Source organism: Podarcis liolepis (genome assembly GCF_965112155.1).
Source record: "Podarcis liolepis genome assembly, chromosome: 3".
NCBI classification, from domain to species: Eukaryota; Metazoa; Chordata; class Lepidosauria; order Squamata; family Lacertidae; genus Podarcis; species Podarcis liolepis.
The window spans coordinates 10,916,980-10,939,687 of record NC_139557.1 but is presented as its reverse complement, the minus strand read 5'-3'; the positions used below and the strand labels follow the sequence as shown (position 1 = coordinate 10,939,687).

General features: G+C 47.2%; 1 protein-coding gene and 1 long non-coding RNA gene across 2 annotated transcripts in view; one reads left to right on the top strand and one right to left on the bottom strand.

Annotated features, from left to right (window-relative positions):
* Positions 1-22,708, top strand: part of LOC310703557 — a 453,580-nt gene that overhangs the window by 347,261 nt on the left and 83,611 nt on the right. The window lies entirely within an intron of this gene.
* The window catches only part of JAG1 (jagged canonical Notch ligand 1), a 66,919-nt gene that overhangs the window by 11,745 nt on the left and 32,466 nt on the right, over positions 1-22,708 (bottom strand). Inside the window, exons 6-19 of the mRNA XM_083495890.1 lie at positions 15,922-16,052; positions 15,574-15,693; positions 14,440-14,553; positions 13,466-13,579; positions 11,496-11,609; positions 10,980-11,026; positions 8,525-8,698; positions 7,654-7,807; positions 6,396-6,560; positions 5,341-5,454; positions 3,394-3,507; positions 1,782-1,895; positions 982-1,098; positions 267-294 (exon numbers count right to left, since the gene is read on the bottom strand). Of these exons, the coding sequence (XP_083352016.1) occupies positions 267-294; positions 982-1,098; positions 1,782-1,895; positions 3,394-3,507; positions 5,341-5,454; positions 6,396-6,560; positions 7,654-7,807; positions 8,525-8,698; positions 10,980-11,026; positions 11,496-11,609; positions 13,466-13,579; positions 14,440-14,553; positions 15,574-15,693; positions 15,922-16,052 (1,620 nt within the window). The remainder of the gene's footprint in view (positions 1-266; positions 295-981; positions 1,099-1,781; positions 1,896-3,393; positions 3,508-5,340; positions 5,455-6,395; positions 6,561-7,653; positions 7,808-8,524; positions 8,699-10,979; positions 11,027-11,495; positions 11,610-13,465; positions 13,580-14,439; positions 14,554-15,573; positions 15,694-15,921; positions 16,053-22,708) is intronic.

Sequence of the window (22,708 nt, the reverse complement as noted above, 5' to 3'; positions counted from 1 at the left end):
AATTAAGATATATTAAGAAAAAGTTTAATTATGATAAAAGTGTGTATTGGCAAAAAGTAATACGAAATTGAAATATGGAATAGACGGGAGGGTTGGGTCTTTAGTGTTAAGACCAATTTTTGTTTTATTGTTTGTTAACACCTCCACCCCGGTTTCCACCCAGAGGTCCCTCAAGGCAAAATCAAAAGGGGTCTTTCTAAGGAAAGATGATCAGGGTGGACATATACAAATAAAAGTGCAATTCATTCCTAGGCCCATCTGCTTACCAAGGATGTGGACTGCAATCATTGGTATCTGTAAAGAGATAAGAGACAAAGATGCACAATTAGCACTCTGGAGTTCTACAGGCAGTGCTTTTTTTCTTAAGAAAAAATAAGTTTACAGGAACTCTCATTTTCCTACTCGTATTGAAATACTGCCCCTCAATGAGGCCAAACAGAGAATTGCAAAATGTTTAGGGGTATGCGTCCCCCTGCGCCCCCCCCCCCGAAAAAAGCACTGTCTACAGGTGTGCCCTTCCAAAACAGGTTTGAACTAAATTGCTAAAACACACACACTAAACAAATGCACATAGGATTCTTTGCAAAGTATTGTCTGGAAGAAACATCAACAGATTCAAAAGTGGCCAGGCTGCTGCAACCAGGAACAGATGAGAACGAACCAGAATGGCGGTTAATGTTTTTTTCCAGGGTGGTGGGTGGGTTAAAAGGAAGCGGCAGTGTGAACACGAAAACATCTGTCTCCACTTATCTCATTTGCAACTTTCTCAGGCCCAGGTCAAAGCTCCAGTCCCACAATGTCATTAAAGCCCAATGATTCAGGTGATGCGAACGCCCCACATCAAACGGCTTTCCCCTTCTGGTTTTAATCTCAAATCCCCCCAGGGCAAGGAGATGAGCCAATTTTCTCATTGTCAGCCACCGCCACTTCAGAAAGAGTTTGGGTATATTAGAGCAGGGAATAAAGAGAGAAAGCGCTTACTCTGAGTGCAAGTCGGTCCTTCCCAGCCCTCTTTGCACACACACGTGAAGGAATCTCCACTGACAACACAAGTCCCGCCATTATGACAAGGGTTCGGGAGGCAGCTGCTGTTCCTTGCTGGAAAAAGAAGAGGCAAAACAGAGTTTCTTGCAAAGTTCTCAAAAACGGCACAGGGCTTTAAATCAGGGGTGCCGAACCTCTGGCCTTCTGAATGTGAACTGCCCTGAGATGTACAGAGGAGGGGGGGGCATAATAAATTAAACAAATAATAATAATTTATTATTTATATCCGGCCCATCTAGCTGGGTTTCCCCACCCACTCTGAGCAGCTTCCAACAAAACATCAAAAATACAGTAAAACATCAGACATTAAAAACTTCCCTAAACATGGCTCCCTTCAGATGTCTTCTAAAAGTCAGATAGTTGTTTATTTCCTTGACATCTGATAGGAAGACGTTCCACAGGGAGGGCACCACTACCGAGAAGGCCCTCTGCCTGGTTCCCTGTAACCTTACTTCTCGCAGTGAGGGAACCGCCAGAAAGCCCTCAGAGCTGGATCTCAGTGTCCGGGCTGAACAATGGGGGTGGAGACGCTCCTTCAGGTATACTGGGCCGAGGCCGTGTACAAATGTTACAAAGAAATAATGCTGCTGAGCTCCCGACACCCGCCAGCCCCCAGCTAGTATGGCCACTGGTCAGCCAGGACAGAGAACAGGAGTCCAGTCACATCCAGAGGACTGCAGGTCCCACTACCCATCAAAATATATTATGATGAGCAGAGTCCACGACCATTTACTAACCGATGTTGCAGGTGGCGCCTTCCCATCCTGCGGGGCACATGCACTTGAAGGCATCTCCCTCATCATAGCAGGTCCCTCCATTGTTGCATGTGGCTTCGTCACACTGACTGTCGCCTGCAGGCGTTCAAATGGAAAAGCAGGGTTAGTTAGAAGCGAACATGCTCCCCCTCAAGCCGTATGTGGAACGGGCTCAGGGCAGACAGGCTCTCCAGGAAATCATTGCAGAAACAGCTCACCCATTTCCCTGAGAGTTATTGCACCCCACCTTCCAGCTCATGGTCTTATATATATAACTTTTATTAAATTTTCTGTTTTACCATTTAAAGTACTCATTTTCACATCCTTAAGATATCAGTGACTTCCCCTCTTCTCTCTCCATGGTTCATTTTACATATCATAAATCCCTGCATATTTTACAGAAACTTTACCTTTCAGTATTCCATTATTACATCCATCAAAACTTATTTACACTGTTGAAGTTATCTTCATGCTACCAGCGTTTTTCAGCTGTACACAATTATTTTCCCTATATTCAATAAACGTTTTCCAATCTTCTCTAAACGTATGTTCTTGCTCTCTTATTCTATATGTTAAGTCTGAAAGTTGTGCATATTCTGTCAACTTAAGTTGCCATTCTTCATTGGTTGAGACCTTGCTCGTTTTCCATTTTTGGGCTAACAAAACACAGGCCACAGTTGTTGCATACATAAATAGCCTTTTTTGACCCCTGGGAATTTCAGTCTGAATTATCCCCAACAGAAAGGACTCTGGATTTTTGGGGAAAGTACTTTTGAACATTCCCCCCCCCCCCAATTTATTATGTACCATTTCCCAATACTCTTTTACTCTTTCCAGCTCATGGTCTTAGAACGTGAACGCCAACCGCACTACATGTACGTGCATTCGAGAACTGGTTCTTGGGAATGGTCATTTGATCGACAGGAGGTTCAAAGACCTTGAGCTTTGACATTCCCCCAGTTCATCTGTCCATGTTTGGCACCCGGGAAATAAAGAGATTAATCTTAAGGAAGAACTTTGGCATGTGTGCCTATAACGCATCTAGTTTCGAGCTCCTGATCTGATCATTTTTTTAAAAATAACCAAACTCAATGTACTTTGGGGGACGGGAAAAATGACACTTCGTTGCACAACGCAGCCAGCCACGAACCACGGCTTGCTGTAAACAATGACTCCGGCTTCGCTCCCCTGCCCGGTGCAAGGAAACAAACCACAAAGCTTGGCTCCTCGCGATGTCCCAAACCCAAGTTTGTGGTTTGCTTCTCCCCAACGAAGCACGATCGCCGAGCCAAGTACAAATCTTGGCTTGCTGATCGCAATTTGTTTATGGGGAAGGGGGAAAAACAAAACCACAATCTCAGGTTCCGACATCAAGGTAAGCCAAGCGTTGTGGTTTGTTGTTCCCATTGGGGAGGAGTGAGAGACGGGAGCGAGTGGAGAGGCTGCCTTTTCACCGTGAGCCAGTTTACGGTGCACGGCAACGATCGGCCAATGAGGCTATTATAATAAGCCGGCCCCATTCATAGACCAAACTAGGCACCACCGAACTTTAGTGGTGGTACCGATCTAGGGTATCTCCCAAAAAAACACTCACGCGAGTGGCAGGTTTTCCCTTTCCAGCCATTTTTGCACTCGCAGAAGAAATCGTTCACCAAGTCTCGGCAAGTTCCTCCGTTGTGGCAGGGGTTTTTGCTGCAGTCGTTGATATCTGGAAGGAAGAGGAGGGAGTTAAAGGGAGAAAAAGAAGCGTTGTGGCAAAGGAGCTTGCTTTTATCCTCAGGCATGTCACAGCCCTCGTTTTGGCCTCCCATCCCAAAGTCTGGATTAAGTGCCTTAATGCCACCGCTGACGTTATCATGTTTATTCTGCACCATACCCCACTGCTCACTTTCAACTTCCCTTGCCAACACACACCACTCTGGCTCCCTCGAAACAAATATAACAGTTAAGCTGAAAGCAAATGAGGCCTTATTACATAATGATTCTGTGTCAAGGCCAAAGGCTAGCAGTTCAGCCCCTCCTCTGCCTTCTCGAAGCAGCGGAGAGGAAAAGGGAGATATTTCAGAGATGGGAAACTCTGCGTTTGGATTAGAAGCTAGTCATCATCTCAAAACTAAATGACAGCAAGAGAAACCCTTACAGTAAAGGTTTCTACTGACAGAAGCACCTAAACATTAGGAAGAACTTCCTGACAGTAAGAGCTGTTTGACAGTGGAATTTGCTGCCAAGGAGTGTGGTGGAGTCTCATTCTTTGGAGGTCTTTAAGCAGAGGCTTGACAACCTTATGTCAGGAGTGCTCTGATGGTGTTTCCTGCTTGGCAGGGGGTTGGACTCAATGGCCCTTGTGGTCTCTTCCAACTCTATGATTCTATGATTCTAAGCCTCATAAACCAGGGCTGGGGGACGTTTGGACTCAAGAAATTGTTGGACTATAACACCCATCATCCTCAACCACTGCCCACGCTGGCTGGGGCTGATGGGAATTGGAGTCCCAACATCTTGAAGGCACAAAGTTGGGGGAGGCTGTTCTACGATGCCAAGATAGGAGCAATGAGATGTTCTGTCTTTATAGAGGAGAGTACATGGAGATTGGATATAAAACCTTCAAGCCCTTTATTCAGCAGTACTCAGGTTGGCAAAAGGACCACTCCAGTTTAAGTGACCCATTCCCTTCTGAATTCAAATTACTGGCAGCCAAGGTTTCATCACATGTGTCATCCCTAAACGTATATCTTTTTTTATCTTTTCAAAACTTATCTGGTTTTAACAAGGCAAAAATATAGTTTAAGCAACTCCAGAGTCACTTAACTCCAAAGTCAAAGGAGCCAGCCGGTTCATTTAAGTCAGGGGTCAGCAACCCGCGGCTCCGGAGCCGCACGTGGCTCTTTTACACCTTTGACGCGGCTCCGGGGCGGATACTAGCGAGGGGAGGAGGCGCATTGTGTGCCCCAACACTCCCCACTGTTTTAAATGTCGCAATGGTTTTGCAGCTCCCATGTTTTTTTCCCTTCGGTCCAAGTGGCTCTTTTTGTCTTAAAGGTTGCAGACCCCTGATTTAAGTAGTTCAAATGGCTCCACGAACTAAATAAAGAAATAAAGGAAATAATAAAATCATCAATTCTAGCATGTGGGGACCACCTAAATTATGAAATTTGGTATTCAAATGATTGATACTGAAACTGTGTTGTAATTTGGCATTGATATAATGAGGCTATTATTGGATTATTGTAATTGAAAATGAATAAAAATTATTAGCAATGTTTTATTCTGAATCGTTTTATCTGAAGTTTTACTATGTTGTAAATGACTTTTGAGATTTTTTTCTTAAAAACAAAGCAGTATCAAAATGAAGTGAATATGAATGAATAAATAATAGGGTAGCATCTTTCTTTTAAGAACAAAAAACACCCATTGCTCCTTAAGATGATCTTTTCAGGACTGCAGTCCAGACAGAGGATGTGAAAAGTGTCAACGCAAAGAACGACAGAGTCTCCATCCCTCAACCACCTCCCTTCCAGTAGAGAAACAAAGATCCGCTTACTGGCTTCGCAGAAGGTGCCTTCCCAGCCATCGCTACAAATGCATTTGTAGGAATTGATGCCGTCAATACACGTGCCGCCATTCTTACACGGGTTGCTCTCGCAATCGTTGATGTCTGCAACAAAATTAAGAGAGATGAAGCACAAAAAAGGAAGTTTAGAAAACTGGGGCTGGATGGAAGAGGTGGGTTAACCGTTGAACCCAGAGCTTGCTCCGACTGGACCCAAACTGCAACCCAGTGCAAAAACAAAAACAAAAAAAAGAGAAGCGAAAGGAGAAGGCTCCTAAAAAAAGCAAGCAAACTCTCCGTACCTTAAAAGGTTTGAAAACATTCCTTTAAGACGGCTCATAAAACCCCCAAGTGTAAAATTTGCCATCTACTGCCGGAGGCCTTTTGTATGTTTATAAAGTTGGCATTTATAAAAAAAAAACAAAATCCCAAGGTGAACGTTCAAGGCTAAAGGTAAAGGGACCCCTGACCATTAGGTCCAGTCGTGACCGACTCTAGTGTTGCGGCACTCATCTCGCTTTATTGGTCTAAGGAGCCGGCATTTGTCCGCAGACAGCTTCTGGGCCATGTGGCCAGCATGACTAAGCCGCTTCGGGAGAACCAGAGCAGCGCACGGAAACGCCATTTACCTTCCTGCCGGAGTGGTACCTATTTATCTACTTGCACTTTGAGGTGCTTTCGAACTGCTAGGTTGGCAGGAGCAGGGACCCAGCAACGGGAGCTCACCCCGTCACAGGGATTCGAACCGCCGACCTTCTGATCAGCAAGTCCTAGGCTCTGTGGTTTAACCCACAGCGCCACCCGCGTCCCTATCTAGGAGCCTCTTAAAACGAGCTTCCTTGAGGCCAAGGGAATACTAGCATCAACTGGCCCACCAAGGAGGAAGAAAAGAACTTCGAGCAAAAGTCCCAAAGGGTCCTTGGTGACTGCAGCCAACCCCTGGCTCCCAAGGCCAAACAAGCTGTGATGTTCAAGGCATTTACACAGGTGGCTGTGGAGAAAGGAGAGCTGGGTTCACCACAAAAGCAGGGCGAGGAGAAACTTACTTTCGTGGCAGTAGGTGCCGGTGAAGCCTTTGCTGCATTCGCAGGTGAACTTGCCTCCCGCCTGGCTCTTGCACTTCCCATGGGGACCGCAGACATTGGAAGAGATGTAGCGGACGCCTTCCGGGGTGCTGTTGGACGCCACGGCAACCGTGCAACTGTCAATGACTGCAGGGGGAAGGAGACACGGACCCAACATGAGCTCTCGAAAGACCCACGCCTCCTGCGGGTCAAGGGCTTTGTGCTTTCTCTTAAAACAAGCAGGCCCTATAAAACAGCGGGGCCAGATTTCTTCGCCAAGGGGAGCCACATCCCAGCGGCAGGGGGTGCCCCACTCCCACATGCAAGTATAGGACACACTGGTATGCAACTGCCCCTCTCAGCTAAGCCACAGAGATCAGCTCTTGCCTCCTCCCAACTCAAATTCTTAATATGATGATTGGGGTGGGGGGCCCAGTTGTCTTGTCCCATGGGCTAGGCAGGGAGGTTTAAACTTCCCCATCTACCCCCCCCCAAGCTGTGTTTACTTCCCCGCCCCCATCTGAACTGTTAAAATTTGTGGGGTTGTGGCGCTTATCTCATTTTCAGGGCAAGGGAGCCAGCATTTGTCCACAGAACACTGTGACGGAAACCGGAGCACCTTCCCGCCGCAGTGGTACCTATTTATCTACTTGCACTGGTGTGCTTTCGAACTGCTAGGCTGGAAGGATCTGGGACAGAGCAACGGGAGCTCACTCTGTCACGGGGATTCGAACCGCCGGCCTTCTGATAGGCAACAGCCCAAGAGGCTCAGTGGTTTAGACCACAGCGCCAACCACATCTCTTGGTGGCTGCAGGTGGGCACCCACCATGCAGGGCACGATCACAGATCAAGGACAGAGTCAAGCCAGGTGAAATTCTTACAAGAGGGCCGCCAGCCTGAGGTTCCCTACGCCTTTGCCTTATGGTGGGGGTTGGGGACCCTTGGCCTTCCAGGTGTCGCTAGACAACAACTCCCATCATCCTTGAAAACTGGCTGTTGGGATTTGTAGTGCGGAAACACCCAAGGGGCAAAGGTTCCTCACCTCTGCCATATTGGACCATTTGCCCAGTAGCTGCCAGTTCTCTCCAGGATGTCAAAAAAAGGGCGTTTTCCCAGTTCTGACGGAAAGCGTCAGGAATCGAACTCAAGACCTTTAGAAAGCGAAGCATCACATTCCGCCAACCTCCCCGGAAAAATAGCAGGCCACGACATAGCAGACCGGCCAGACGCAACGCCTACCTTCGCAAGGAGTCGAGCGGCAGTGATCCTTGAGGTGCGAGCAGTTCTTTCCCTCGTAATCTTCGGGGCAGTTGCTGCAGAAGTAGTCGTTTTCGTAATTGAAGCACTGCGCCCCGTTCTGGCAAGGGTTGGGCTCGCAATAATCTATGTCCAACTAGGAGGAAAAGGGGAGGCAGGGGGGAAAAAAGGCCACCTTAAGACAAAGGGCTCATTATCATTACCCTTCACACTGCCGCAAGCAGGAAGTGGCTACGGAATCTGACCTTTTTTATTATTATTATGATTCCGTCACCCCCGATCGCTTGTGTACAGCATACAAAACAACACTTGCCAACTGCACTAAAACGAAAAGTTTATCAAGGAGGGGGCAAAGGTCTAGCAAGCAAGAGTTACTGCAATTTTTAATGGCAATTAACTTTCTCAACACACCATTCCTGAGAAAGTTTATGAAGGAGTACACACGTGAAATGGATTTTATATTCATAAAAAACAACAGAGGTGTTGTATGTAAGGAAACTATAAATGTCAACTGTGAGAATGGACTAACATCAAGAGAAGGATTAAGAGGAGATTAAAGAGGAAGGAAGCGGTACATGAGGAAGTAATGGACACATGTTTGCAACAGGGAAACCTGATTGTTTTAGGAAATGGTATTAAATTTAAATAATTTGGACTGATTTGTAATAACTTGGAAAACATGCACTGCAAATTTTCAATGTACTTTATGGAACTGTGGGTTTCTCTGTCCCACAGCTATTAAAAAGAAAAGAGGGAGAGGGGTCCATAGCGCTACTTGGTGAATACAGGTATTCAGGACAGCGGTTGAAGCTTTGGGGCTCTTATCTGCAGCTTGCGTTTCAGCAGCCCTCACCTGACAGACATTTCCAGAGAATCCAGCAGGGCAGAGACACTGGAATCCATTGATTTCATCTTGGCAGTGGCCCCCATTGAAACAAGGGTTGCTTGCACATTCATCGATGTCTCTCTCACAGTGATCCCCTGCATAGCCAAGTGGGCAGGAGCATCGATAACCATTAACCAAGTCCTGAAAAAGGGCACAGAGAGGAAGAAAATAAAGAAAAACAGTCCGCAAGACTCTGAAGGAGCAGAAACGACTATTTATGTATGCGACGACAGCAACACAAATACCACTGGCCCAGAGATGGAAAGACGATGAAGTTCCGACCAGCGACAAATGGCTGATGAAGATGATGGACTACACCGAAATGGCAAAACTGACCAGGAAAACCAGAAACCAGGAAGAGAAGAACTTTAAGGAGGAATGGGGAAAATTTACAATGTACTTAAGAGAGCACTGTAAACAACTAAAAACTTTGGCAGGATTTGAGTAATGCTTGTAATATACAAAGAACTATGATAAAAATGGGTCATTTGATTTTTAAAAATAGAGAAAATAAGGGCGGCAGTTGAAAAAAGGGGCAGAGGGAAGTCAAAGGATTCAGGGAATCCTAAACAATGATGTTTGAATTCAAATTGGTTATGTAAAACTCGATAAAAATATTTATAAAAAAAGAAAAAATAGCAAATCAGTTCGCTTGGCCAATCAGAAGCATTCAACGCACACACAAAATGGTTTTGCTTTACATGTGCATAGGATACTGAATAGAGACATAGATTTGCCGGTGGGCGGGATTTAGATTTGAACCCTAGGCTGGAGCCCTGAATGAGAGAGTATTGGTTGCAGAACTGAGCCCAGAATTAGACAGGTCAAAGCACATTGGTCCAGGTTAGCGGCCCCATTCAGACATAAAGCAAAGGGGGACGACACGACTGATTTTTACAGCGAAAGGGCAAGGGGAGATGTACCCCCTGCCCCAGGTCTATTCTCCTAGTACTCTCTGACTTCTAGGCATTTTTCTCCCTGGCCATTTCATGTGATTTTCAGTGGTGCTAGGGGGAAAGGGAGCTCAAACAATCTCATCTTGGTAAAAAAGCTAGGGTAGCTTTGGTCCCCTAACTTGGTGCATCTCTTAATGTTAAAAACAGACACACACACACACCCCAACACACACTTTGCGTGTGAGCAATAAACACGGCTATTCCCATTACACCTACTTTGACCTTCCACCAGGCTGGGTGGATGGCCATGAGAAAGTCGCTCTCCTCTCAGCCTAGGCTACCTCACCAGACTGTTGGGAGAATAAAAAGGGGAGGGGAATATGCCCTCCCCCTGGAGGAAAGGTGAAGAAAATGAAAATGAAGATAGTAATTCACAGTATTCCACAGGGGGGGGGGGACAGTGATTTGACAATATCAGTTAATATAGTTCTATTTTCACTTTGCCATTGTGCAAAATAATTTAAGAGATCATCCTATGACACTGCGAGGAAGGCCACACCCCCGGTAAGCCTTTGGAGAGCCTACAGTGTGCTTGTTGAGTCACAAATACACACTCATGTTTGTTTTAAAACCTTCAAGGGATCAGATTGTGAAACCTCCTTGTCTCCTTAGCCTCAAGTCCCAGAAGCTTATTCAGGGAGGAATCAGTGCCACGATATTAGAATTGGTTCTCTGCTATAGCAGGGCTCAAGAAATCCGACTATCTATGCATTTCAATGCAGACCATGGGCGTAGCGGGGGGGGGGGGGGGCTGCCCCCGCCTAAATCAATACAAATCAATAAAATACCCAGCTAACTGGGGTTCTGCCCCCCCCCCAAATCCTGGCTACATCCATGGTTCAGACCGACCCAATCCGCAACTCCCAATCTGAACTGTCAATTTTTACACGTCACAGTTCTTTGCTGTAGTTCTCAGCTCGGAAACCATTTTTAAAATGTGCATTCCGACAGAGGGGGGAAAAAACCTATTCATTTTGAAATGCAAACTTTAAAGGCGAACTTTCAACCAGGATTTTGAAGCGCGCAAGCCAGCAGATTAAACACAGAAGACGGAATGGGGTGGGTTCCTGGGCAAATGCATTCAAGAGCAATATGGATCAGATGCAAGACCGATAGAATGTGGCTGATCCCTATTCTGCAGTACTGATTTCTGTTGAAAACATACATTGCAACCCAATACATTTCTTTGATCAAATCATATACATTTCTACCAAGAGTCAAGTCATGATGAGATCAATATGCTCCTGCATAATAAGTGAATGGAAGACTTAAAACTTGGTCCCTTCCCATTTAACTACGTTAAGATGAGCCTTGTTGATTCAGGATACTGGCCCACCCAGCACCCTGTTCTGGCAGTGGCCACCCGTGGGTGCCCATGGGAAGCCTGCAAGCAAGAGGCAAGTCCGACAGCATTCTCGTCGCTGCGATTCGCAGCCATTGCTCTCCGCAACTAATCTGCAACTTACCCTGCAAGTTCCTCCATTCTGACATTGTCCAATGCAGTCGTCAATATCTGCAAGTCAGAAAATAGCATCAATCACATATGGGAGTAGGTGAGCCTTTAGAAAGGCAGCGCGCATAGGAAAGGCACGAGAAAGAATTCAAGCGGACTTCGAAACTCTAGGCTAGATAAATCCCTTTGTCCAGCTTCCTGCATGCTTTCCTCCGGATAAGGCCAGGATAATGGGTGGGAACCCCGAGCCATTCTTACAGTGGAGTTAAGCGGAAAACTTCACATCATTGTTTTAAGCCACCTTATCGGCATATAGCCGGTGTCATGGACTAATGGTTTGAAAAAAGGGCCTCTTATTCATGCCAGACGGACTACTCCCTTTCTAAAAACATCGGCTGCTGACCACCACCCTTTGCTGGCTAATGCCAACGGCTGAGCCTCAAAACTCAGAACACAGGTCACCTCTCGCCCGCAGAAACCCAAGCAAAAAAAGCAGCAGTATCAGGCACACGGAGGAAAAGATGCCTACTTATATCACAATTCTGGCCAGTCCAGCCAGGGACACAGTTGCAATAGTAGTTGCCAATCAAGTTCCTGCAGGAATTGGCATTCAGACAAGGTTTGCCCTCGCATTCGTTGGCATCTGAAAAGAGAAGAGAGGAGGGTGTGCTGTCAAAGGGAGAGACACAGACGACGCTCTCTCGTTTTCACAGCAAACGCAGTTCATTGGAAGACAAAACAGTTTCTTCTCGTTTTTAAGCTCGCAGGAGTGGATTAGCAAGACTTTAAAAAAAGACAGAGGCAAGGCAATAGTACTGGGGGACTTTCAGATTTTATTTCCCCAATTATGGTGCGTTGGCAATCACGGAGTCCTTGGCCTTAATTAAGAGCAACTTTTTTAAAATAAAAAAAATACAATGGGGAAAACAGAGGGTGGGAGGGAGGGAGAAAGAGAGGGAGTTGGAGAGTTTCAAAATGACAGAGCATCATCCCCAGTCATTGGGATGAATACTGTTGGATGAAGAATGCAGACAGCTCATTCTTCATGAGATCATCCACAGCTCAGAATGCAGCTGCAAATTCTCCCTCTCCTCCTCTAGTCTGAAGGAGTTAATGTGAACAGAGGGACGGGAATCACTTTCCCACCAGGCTGACAGGGAGGTAGCGGGGGAGAGAGGTGGGAGAGGCAGCAAAAGGACACCCTGTCTTAAGAAGAAGAAATGTCAGCAGGAGTCATAGGAACACTCATCACAGCAGATCCTGCAAAGATAAGTCTCCGGGCGGATAAGCTCTGCTGCAGCAAAGAGCCTTGTGGAATCTTAAAACTACTTATTTCAGATCCACACCCTACGTTCAAAGCACTCTTACACCAACTTCAAGAGTCAGGGCTTCCCCCTGCTCCCCAAAGAATCCTGAGAACAGCAGTTTGTTAAAGGTGCCAAGAGTTGTTAGGAGAGCTACAATTCCCAGCACCCTTAAACTACAGCTCCCAGGATACCTCTGGCTGGGGAAGGCAGGGAAGTACAGTCGTACCTTGGATCCCAAACGCTTCACGGGTCAAGAGTCGAAGTGAGTGTTTGCGAACGTTCTTTGGAACCCAAACGTCTGACGGGGCTTCTGATTGGCTGCAGGAGCTTCTTGCAGCCAATCAGAAGCCGCACTTCGGTTTCCAAAGGTTTTGGAAGTCGAACAAACTTCCAGAATGGATTCCGCTCGACTTCCAAGGTACGACTGCAGTTTGAGAGCAACTTAAATCTGAGCTGTGACCTAAATTTGTGGCATAAGCCTTTGTGGATCGCGGTCCCTTTCACCAGACGTGTGACATTTCCAAATTAAATAATAGTGGCTTGCACGAGCGGCAAAGGATCGCTGCAGAAATTACTCTGCAGTCTAAAAGTTGATGGCAGGTAGCCGTGGGCATGGTCCTCGATCAGAAGGTCTGTACAAGATTTGGCTAAGGTTCTTCACAAGTTTCTTTGCACATGCATCCAGCTCTCGACAAACACAATCTTGTTGTGTTATGCTATGACATACAGCCAGTGTCTCCTGTTATAGCAGCTTTTCGGGGAATGGAGAATCAAAGCCATGGGGCCAGGGCCAGCATAGTCACCAAAACAGCTTACGGGAGGAAACTGCAGTCATGGAAAGACATGGGTTCTCTGCACGAATGGTCCTTTGGGAACAATCAGGATGAGGGAAAGAAAATGTGGGAGGCTTTATAGATGCCACACAGAAACATTTGCCCACTGTCCCCATACAAGAGCCGCCCAGAGTGGCTGGGACAACCTAGTCAGATGGGCAGGGTAGAAATAATAAAATCACAGTTATTATTAAGAGCAATAGAGAAGATTGCTGTTATTTAGACACGGAAAGGCAAGAAGAAGCCCAGAGACTCCCATGCCTCATATGCTCGAGATCACGCATTTGAAACACGCTGGAACAGGCAGTTATACCATTTACGGCAAATGTTAATAACGTCAATTAGAATCCAATACTTACCAATCTGACACGTTTTGCCAGTCCACTGAGGCGGGCAAATACATTTAAACCCATCGACCAGATCCTGGCAGGTCCCTCCATGGCCGCAGGGGTTTGGAGAGCAGTCGTCGATATCTACCGAGAGAGATTTCGCTTTAGTATGTGTGTCTCAGCATCATCGAGAGCAGTCAGGCTGGCAGCCACACTAGGCACAGGCCAAAAGCCATTGCTATATTCAGAAAAGTGAGACGAACGCTGTAGAGAATGCAGAAGAGCAAGCCACCTCTGATGTTCCAACTCCGAGGAGATTACCCACAAGGGCCTGCAGTACTTGGGCAGCGGGAAAAGTTTCCCTCGCCCTATCCAATATGAAACCATGGCTCCCGGTTTTCATTCTCCTCCCCAACCCACCCTGCAGTTGCAGCTCCGGCAACGCTTACACATTTTGATCATCTGAAATGCGTTCATGTGCAGATAGACAGCACTTTCACAACTGAGCAGCCTTTAAAGCAGTATTTCCCAAACTTGGGTCTTCCGTTGTTTTTGGGACTACAATTCCCATCATCCCTGACCACTGGTCCCACTAGCTAGGGATGATGGGAGTTGAAGTGCAAAAACAGCTGGTGACCCAACTTTGGGAAACGCTGCTTTCGAGAAAGGATGTGAGCCAAGCCATTTTTGCCCTTGCCCTCAGAGAGAGACGACGAGCCCGACAAGGCTATCCACGTATAATATCCATTTGCAGATGTTCACAAAGGACCATTCAGACATCCAGATTCAAGGGGCAAGACATTTGGGATAGCGAACTGGAATTGTCAAAGATCTGGAGGCCCAACGTGCAAATTTCAAGGAGAGAGCAGAAAGCTGTAGCGTATTACAAGCCCAGGCAGAAATTTCATCGGACCATTAGAAACCACCGAGAAAAGCCAGCACGGCGGTTTGGGTTTGGCAAGCTTTGAAGCTTCTGCTAAGCTGGGAAATTCTTGTCCACTTACTGAGTGTGCAGGTTGGTGCCCCCCAGCCTGGAGCACAGACACACTCAAATCCCGTCGAGGTTTCGAGGCAGCTTCCTCCGTTGTGGCAAGGATCCGAAAGGCAGGCATGTTCCGCTGCAGCAAGAACAGAATCCTCTTCAGCTTGGCCAATGCCGGTGACACAGACAACCTCGTTTTTAAAAAATCACCTGTCCTACTTTCCCTGTCCCCTCCATCTCTTGGGCTCTGAGCTGGTGGGGAACACAGTGCCCAAAACTCCCGACAGCGGCTAGGTTTAGATGGGAAAAGCATCTATTTGAGGGCTGAGCCATCTACAGGCCGCTGTCTCCAAGCAAGTAGCTCATACTTGCTTAAGGCAGAGTTGCCTCATCTCATGGCGACTGTATTAAAGGTAAAGGTAAAGGGACCCTTGAACATTAGGTCCAGTTGTGACCGACTCTGGGGTTACAGCGCTCATCTCGCTTTATTGGCTGAGGGAGCCGGCGTACAGCTTCAGGGTCATGTGGCCAGCATGACTAAGCCACTTCTGGTGAACCAGAGCAGCGCACGGAAACGCCGTTTACCTTCCCACCAGAGCGTTATCTATTTATCTACTTGCACTGGTGTGCTTTCGAACTGCTAGGTTGGCAGGAGCAGGGACTGAGCAACAGGAGCTCATCCAATCGCGGGGATTCGAACCACCGACCTTCTGATTGGCAAGTCCTAGGTTCTGTGGTTTAACCCACAGTGCCACCCGTGTCCCTATGGGCGACTGTATTATCCCCTACCAAACAGAGATAAAACATACCCGAGGCAGGACACTTTGGGGATGCCCATGAGTCACAATGCTAACTTTTCTCGAGCAAAGTAAACTCGTACATGCCAGATATTGTTGGCAGAACCAAAGACATATCCGAAGACCTGAACTCGGGGAGGACCATAGCTCAGCGGCAGGACTATGTGTGCCAGCTGTAACTCCAACCTATTCTCCCTCTCTCCAAAACGCACTTGGCCAGATGCAACAATTCAGTCCCAAGGATGTCCTTGCTACTGCTCGCTTCCCGATTTTCGCTCTCTCCTGACCATCTCTCCAGCACAGCCCAGGGCTCGCAGCCCCCAAAAGCAGCCAAACCAACCGATTGCAGAGATCCTTACCGATTTCACAGTTCTGTCCCGAGTAACCCTCTGGGCAGGAGCACTGGTACTTGTCCGGTCCGGTGTTGCTGCACGTTCCCCCGTTCAAGCAAGGCGGGTGAGTTCCGCAATAGTTGAGATCTGCAAGGGACCGTCCGGAAAAATGAGAAAGGAGCTGTCTTCCGGGTGGGGGTTTGCGGAGCGCTTCGACCGCCGCCCCACAACCAAGCCAGAGGCCGGCGTTACAAAAGGAGAGGGTGTGTCCCCCCCCCCGGCGGTGCATCCTTGACCCGCAGCTCCCCCCCTTCGCTGCCTCCCCCAACCTCCATCGTGTTTAACTAGCATTTCAAAGCCGCCTCGAGAGTGTACCTTTATTGCAGAACTGGCCACCCCAGTTGGTTTCACAGAGGCATTGCCACGGTTCGTTGCAAGTTCCATGGACACAGCCCGGGTGAGGAATGCACTTGTCACAGTACTGACCTTGCCAACCGTACTGGCACCTTCAAAGAAAGAAAGGGAGAGGGGAATTAGTCGCTCGAAAAGAAAGAAACAGGCCTACAAATCCTTATTTATTCATTTATTTATTTATTTGGGGGGAATTACAGTGGTACCTCAGGTTAAGTATTTAATTTGTTCCGGAGGTCCGTTCTTAACCTGAAACTGTTCTTAACCTGAAGCACCACTTTAGCTAATGGGGCCTCCTGCTGCCGCCGCGCCGCCGAAGCACTATTTCTGTTCTTATCCTGAAGCAAAGTTCTTAACCTGAAGCACTATTTCTGGGTTAGCAGAGTCTGTAACCTGAAGCGTATGTAACCCAAGGTACCACTGTACTTGATTTTACAAGTATAAAATTACAACAATACAACCATACAGACCCACAGTTACAGATTCCTCCAAATCTCTGGACTTCTCACCTCCCTTCCATGGTTCCTATTTTTAAACCATTTATACTGCATCTTTTCCAACAATCTCTATTTTATATAACTCCATTGTCTCCATAATATTTGCTACATTGCAAGCGTTATTGCAACCCTGCCAATGTTTTCGTTTGCTTAGTGGTCTCCAAAATAAATTATAATTCCCCCCCCCCCATTCTTTGTTAAAAGTTTTGCTCATCTTGATTCCTGAGCTTTCTGGTCAGTTTTGTCATTTCGGCATAGCCCGACAGTTTAATTTGCCATTCTTCTCTGGTAGGGACTTTATCTTCTTTCCATCTCTGGGCCAGTAGCACCCATGTACAAATCCTTATTTTTATTTTAAGATTTAAAGAGAAGCCTCCCCCACTCCCTGCTCAAAAAAAAAAAAAAAAAAAAAAAAGAGTATTTGGTGGTTTCTTGTAAACAAACCAAGTTTTTTGTTTCCCCTGCAAGGTCTCTCAAGCCTATTCTCAGAAAAGAATAACTGTTCTGGGAGCCCCAGTGTGGTGCCACGGAAGACAATGCTGTTCTGAAATTCACACAAATGGGAGGGAAGGGAGAATGGGTGCAGGCACACTATAGATCAATCCCTGGGGTTTGACAAATGAATTAATAAAACAGGGGCGGGTAGGAGAGGAGAGAGGAAGAATGAGGATTCTCCCAAGGATTCTCATGAATACAAGGGCTTAAGGATACTTGAGCAGAAAGAAAAACAAGTCAACCAATATAGAACAGCAAAGTTACTAGAGAATTTCCTCTTGGACCGCAACTCAGTTTGCTTGGGGTTTTTTTTTTTGGGGGGGGGAAATCACATGTTCAAATTAGGAGGACAGGAAGCATGTTCTTTCAAGAGAGATATTAATCTGGCAGCAGTCAGAAGATAGTTAAAAGTCCACTGATGTTTCCACTTTGATAACATATAGCTGCATACATCATAAATCAGTTATGTGCTTAAAGAATATCTATATTCATCTGACATTTTTTTCTCCGCCAGATAATTTCAACCTAGCGAACTCAGATCCAAAGCAATTTTTATCCAAAGTTTGGCTCAAGTGCCTGTGTTTATGTTCTGAACGTATTACTTTAAGCTCAAGAAGCCAGGCTGGTGTAACAAAGCAAGAGATGTAATCTGTTATCCGAAAAGCTCCCCTCCTCAAATGCAAACACAGGGCATTAAGGAAAATCTCCAGTTTAAATACATTCCACACTGAGACACTGCCATTTTTATTTGAAGCGGAGAATATGAAGGGGAGGGTGGGGGTGGGGGAATAGACAAGAAAGGTTGAAAGCATGAAATTGTGGGTTAACTGCAAAGTTCACTTCATTACTGGGACCTGGGAAGAAGTGATCACCGGCAATTACTTGCTAAGCTGGCCCTAACTTATTAAAATAAACCTTTCCATCCAAGCCAGTTGGGCTTTCGGTTTTCAAAAACTCTGCCCAGCAAATCCTTGTCATGGGAAAAGCGATAGGGATCTTTCCAAGGGCTAATTGCTTGCAGCGACTTTTAACTCTCCATCTATAAACCTCAGACAGCAAGCCACTCCCCTAATTAATTTTACAGAACAGGGGAGAGAGAGAGAGCAAGCAGTTCAAAGCCTCTGGATATATTCAATAAAAGAGAAATATTAAAATTTATCTATTGGAAGCCCAATTGGCAGTGTCATCTCTGTGGGCAAGACAGAGCAAAGGGGAATGACCCCCCCCCTTTTTGATATGAGAGTCACAAAGGATGCAAAAATTATAGATTCTTTTCTCAGCCTGAACTCTGCAAGCATTAAACAGAAGTGTGGACAAGCAGAGAGTCAGTAGTCTTCGCAGTACACCCTGCTCAGAGATGGAGGAGAAATCATTTCTTTACAGCAGCCATGTTCAAAGTCCAGCCCGGGGGCCAAATCCTAAAAACAGCTCAACAACTTTGGGATAAAAAAAGCTTATCAACTTTGGCCGGCCCTCACGCATGTTCACTTCATCATATCTGGCCCTCTTTGAAAATAATTTGGACCCCACTGCTTTACAGGGTCTCCAAACTCCCACCCACCCCTGAAATTCTACTTTTAAATGCTAGGCACAGCCCATCTTGACAGATCTGTTCCAAAGAAGCAAACGCCAGCCAATTTAAGAAAGAAAGCAAAAAACAAAAACAAAAAACAAAGCAGTACTAATTTTAGCCCGAAGCATTTATTAAGTCTTTCTGCGTTAACAACATAACACAATCGCATTCTCATGCGGAGAAGCCTGGCTCACATACAGGGCTTCATATTTTTTTTAATCAGACCGTCTTCTTCTGCTGCGAGTGGCTTCCAAAATGAAATTTGGGGCAGGGGTGGGGAGGGAGTCAGACTCTTCTATGCGTTCTTGTTTCAGATCTAGCCAGTTTTGAAAATTCTTATTTTTAAACGATCGCATTTGCAACATTAAAGAGACTGTGACTCATTCCCAGACCCCCCGCCCCAAACTTAATGGAAAAAGAGTTATAATCTTGTTTCTCTCCGAGTCCAAGAATATAATTGAGGCTGGGGTATCAGGAAGGACAGCAACACCGCTGGAGAACTTTGCAAAGGAAGTGTGGGAAAATTGCACCTTAAGTAAATAAGGGCACTAGAGCATGTCTGGGCAGAGAGTGGGAGGTGAGAGACAGAGGAAGGCTTGAACTCTGGAAACAAAGCCTGTTGTTCTGGCTAGCGAGGAATGTGGGCAAACCCCATAAGGCACTTTCAGATGGATGACAGAAGCACAAATCTCTGGGAGCTCTGGCTCCAGCTCAGGCAGCAAGCTGGTCTCCGGCCCAGACAAAAATGGGGGCGAACAAAACACTGCAGCCCGACCGAAACACACAACACACACATACACAAACACACAAGCCTCTCCTCTGTTATCAGGGCTGGTCAGATTTTTGCATCGCCCTTATCTGGGAGTGATTCATGTATGTTCTCAAGGGTTGGAAAGGAGGCGGGACCGGGTGCCTTACCAAGTTTGCAGGGGCAAAGCAAATCCCCCATTTTGGAACGGCACGCCGTAAGGGTTCAAACGGATCTCATCTCCTTTGGCGTGCTCGAGTTGCGCACACAACATGCGTGCCCCAAACATGCTCCATTTCAAAGCACGTAACCTGAGCTCTGTCGCCTGAGGTGCCATTTGGATTTGGGCAGAGTGCCACAAGCACAGCAGGGATATGCCAGGGGAGTGGCTGAAACGGGCACAGCTGTCCGAGTGTGGCACAAGATGGGGAGGCCGCCTCCGGAAGTCTCCTATGCTACAGGGAACCATGGACAAACCAGCTTTCTGCCAGCCCCAGAACCGGCGTACGAAAATTGCCTCATCTCCCCAGCTGGGAGAGGGAAATCAAAAATCTGTATGCATTGCCACCAGTGTTTGAACCCATGCGAAGACCATAATTTTGGTGACAGGGCATGGGGCTATAGAAATCTGGCTTCGGGTGAGGCACACTCGAAAGAGTGAATGCTACCGGAACGGGCTGGGGACTATGGGGAAAAGGCTTTTTGCATGAAACGCACACACATACACACTGAGGTCCATCGCCGAGGGCCTTCTGGCGGTTCCTTCGCTGCAAGAAGCCAAGTTACAGGGAACTAGGCAGAGGGCCTTCTCGGTAGTGGCACCCGCCCTGTGGAACGCCCTCCCACCAGATGTCAAAGAGATAAATAACTACCAAACTTTTAGAAGACATCTGAAGGCAGCCCTGTTTAGGGACGCTTTTAATGTTTAATAGGTTATTGTATTTTAGTGTTTTGTTGGAAGCCGCCCAGATGGGCGGGGTATAAATAATAAATTATTATAAATTATTATTATTATTATTACTTAAGAACATTAGTCCCCTTAGGACTGCAGACAACCAACCAACACCATATTCAAACATATACACAAGTCAGAGCATTGTTCCAGTTAGCTCATAGAATTGTAGGTGGGCGAAAGGTCATGTAAGTCCAACCCTCTGTGATGCAGCCAATTCTGGGTGGGCTTGGGTCACTGTCTACCGTGACTGACAGCAGCTCGCCAGAACTTTAGACAGGGAATCCTCTCCCAGCGATACCCGGAGAAGCTGGGGGATGAACCCAAGACCAAGGAGATGCTGTGACGCTGGCACAACCACAACCCCAGGGATGGGGACACAGGTGCTGCGGGACATGACTGCTGCAACAATGTCTCTCCAAGACCCCCTCTGCTACATAAGAATATTGCATCTCGCCTGAGCTGTTGCTCGAAACATTCAAACCATCATATCCAGCCACGGGGAGCGGCAGCGTCACAGGGGAAGCGCCTCCTCACCCATGCAGGCAAGTGCTCAGACACTGGCAAAATGAGACGTGCCACCCCAAATACTGCAAAGACTCGTGAGCATTTCTTCCGGGCAGAATTGTAGCCTGCAGCAGCATGCACAACCAAGGCACATAACACAGTGGCTGTCAACCAGTGTGCTGTGGCACCCTGGGGGTGCTGTGAATGATGGTCAGGGGTGCCGCGGGCATACTGGCCTCTGTCCTTCTTTTCTTCTCTCCCTCCTCTGATGCCCTCTCGCGTCTCTGCATGGCTGTTTGTTGCAGCAGCCCTGGCTACAAGCATCCCAGGTGAATGGTGCCTCTGGGGCTGGTGTGTGTGTGTTTCCCTGGCCCCTGTGAGGCAGTGTGAGGAGGCACCGCTCTTTGGGGAAGGTAGGGCAGTTCAGAGATCAGGGGTGGCAGCAGCAGCTGCCCAAAGACTCCCAAGGAGAGGAGGCTGAGGGAACACTCCACAAGGGACGGTGTTCGAAAAAGGGCGAGGGGCTGCCAGCTCTGCAGGCAAGGGGTGACATAACTGGCCTCCTAAGCCCCACAGAGGTGCCACAGAAAGAATGTACAGGGGTACCTCGGGTTAAGTACTTAATTCATTCCGGAGGTCCGTTCTTAACCTGAAACTGTTCTTAACCTGAAGCACCACTTTAGCTAATGGGGCCTCCTGCTGCCGCCGCGCCACCAAAAGACGATTTCTGTTCTCATCCTGAAGCAAAGTTCTTAACCCGAGGTAATATTTCTGGGTTAGCAGAGTCTGTAACCTGAAGCGTATGTAATCCGAGGTACCACTGTACCTTGTTTTTTATTCTTATTTACTGATCTGCATCGCTTCTAGGGCTGGACAACTCCCTCCTTCCCACACCCACCGTCCCTAAACCTTCCCCATTTAAGGCTTTGTATTTCATCGTAAGACACAGGGTGGATTCACCACTCTGGGTCTGCGGATCTCAGCGTCGCAGGACGCAGGAGAGGAAGCAGACGCTGGAACTGGGCTCAAAGGACTGGAGAAGCTTGGCCTGGTTTGGTGACAGCCCACGTTTCTGTGTCCAGTTCTGTGTCCAGCAAAGTGGGGAAACCAACCCCTGGGAATTGAATTCTACCCTATGGGATCTGCGACACCATAGCAGGCTGCATGAACTAAGAAGGTTGATGTTTATGCAAGAGACAGATAATTATGCTGGCCTTAAAAAACAAAAACAAAAGCAGTGGTTTATACAAACAAGGATTACATAACCCCAACACCATCCAGAAACCCTACCTGGATACGAAAGGGAAAACCGATTATTAGAAATACATGCAAATGAGATTCTTGGCTTTCCAGCTGGATCCCTTATACTGTCTGGCTATATGCAAGCTCTGCCTCTCTCTCCCTCCCTTTCTCCTTGTCTGCTGGCCAACACAGAAGAGACTTCAAAAGACTACGGCAAAAGACTCTGCCTTCATCGGTATCTACGGACAAGATTCCATCCAAGCTATTAACCTCTCATCACTCCGAAGTCTGGCTCCCAAGACCAGAGGAACCAAGAGGCTGCATTAATCCTATTCTAAAGAATGCTCAACTTTTGCCTATTGATGGGGGACAAAGTTGAGGGAATGGGGAAGAGGGAGGGAGGGAGGGAGGGAGGGATGAAAGCAAGTAATGTAATTAAACACACTATAGAGGAAAATGCCTCGATCAGCAGATTTTGCACACCGGGGGGGGGGGGGAGTTTGCGAAGAATTTCGGCCGCAGCTCCTTGCGAAACATCCACAAATGCATTCGTCCTCTCGCCTCCATGCCCAACACGGACGGATTGCTGGGCATTTCGAGCGAGGGAAACATTTCACCTCACTGACGCCGGGAATGGAGAACACGCAATTAAACATTTCATAATGCAGCGGGAAGAAGGGGGTAGCGTTTCTTTCTTCCTCCCTCCCTCCCTCTCCCCGGCTAGACAGCCCCCTGTT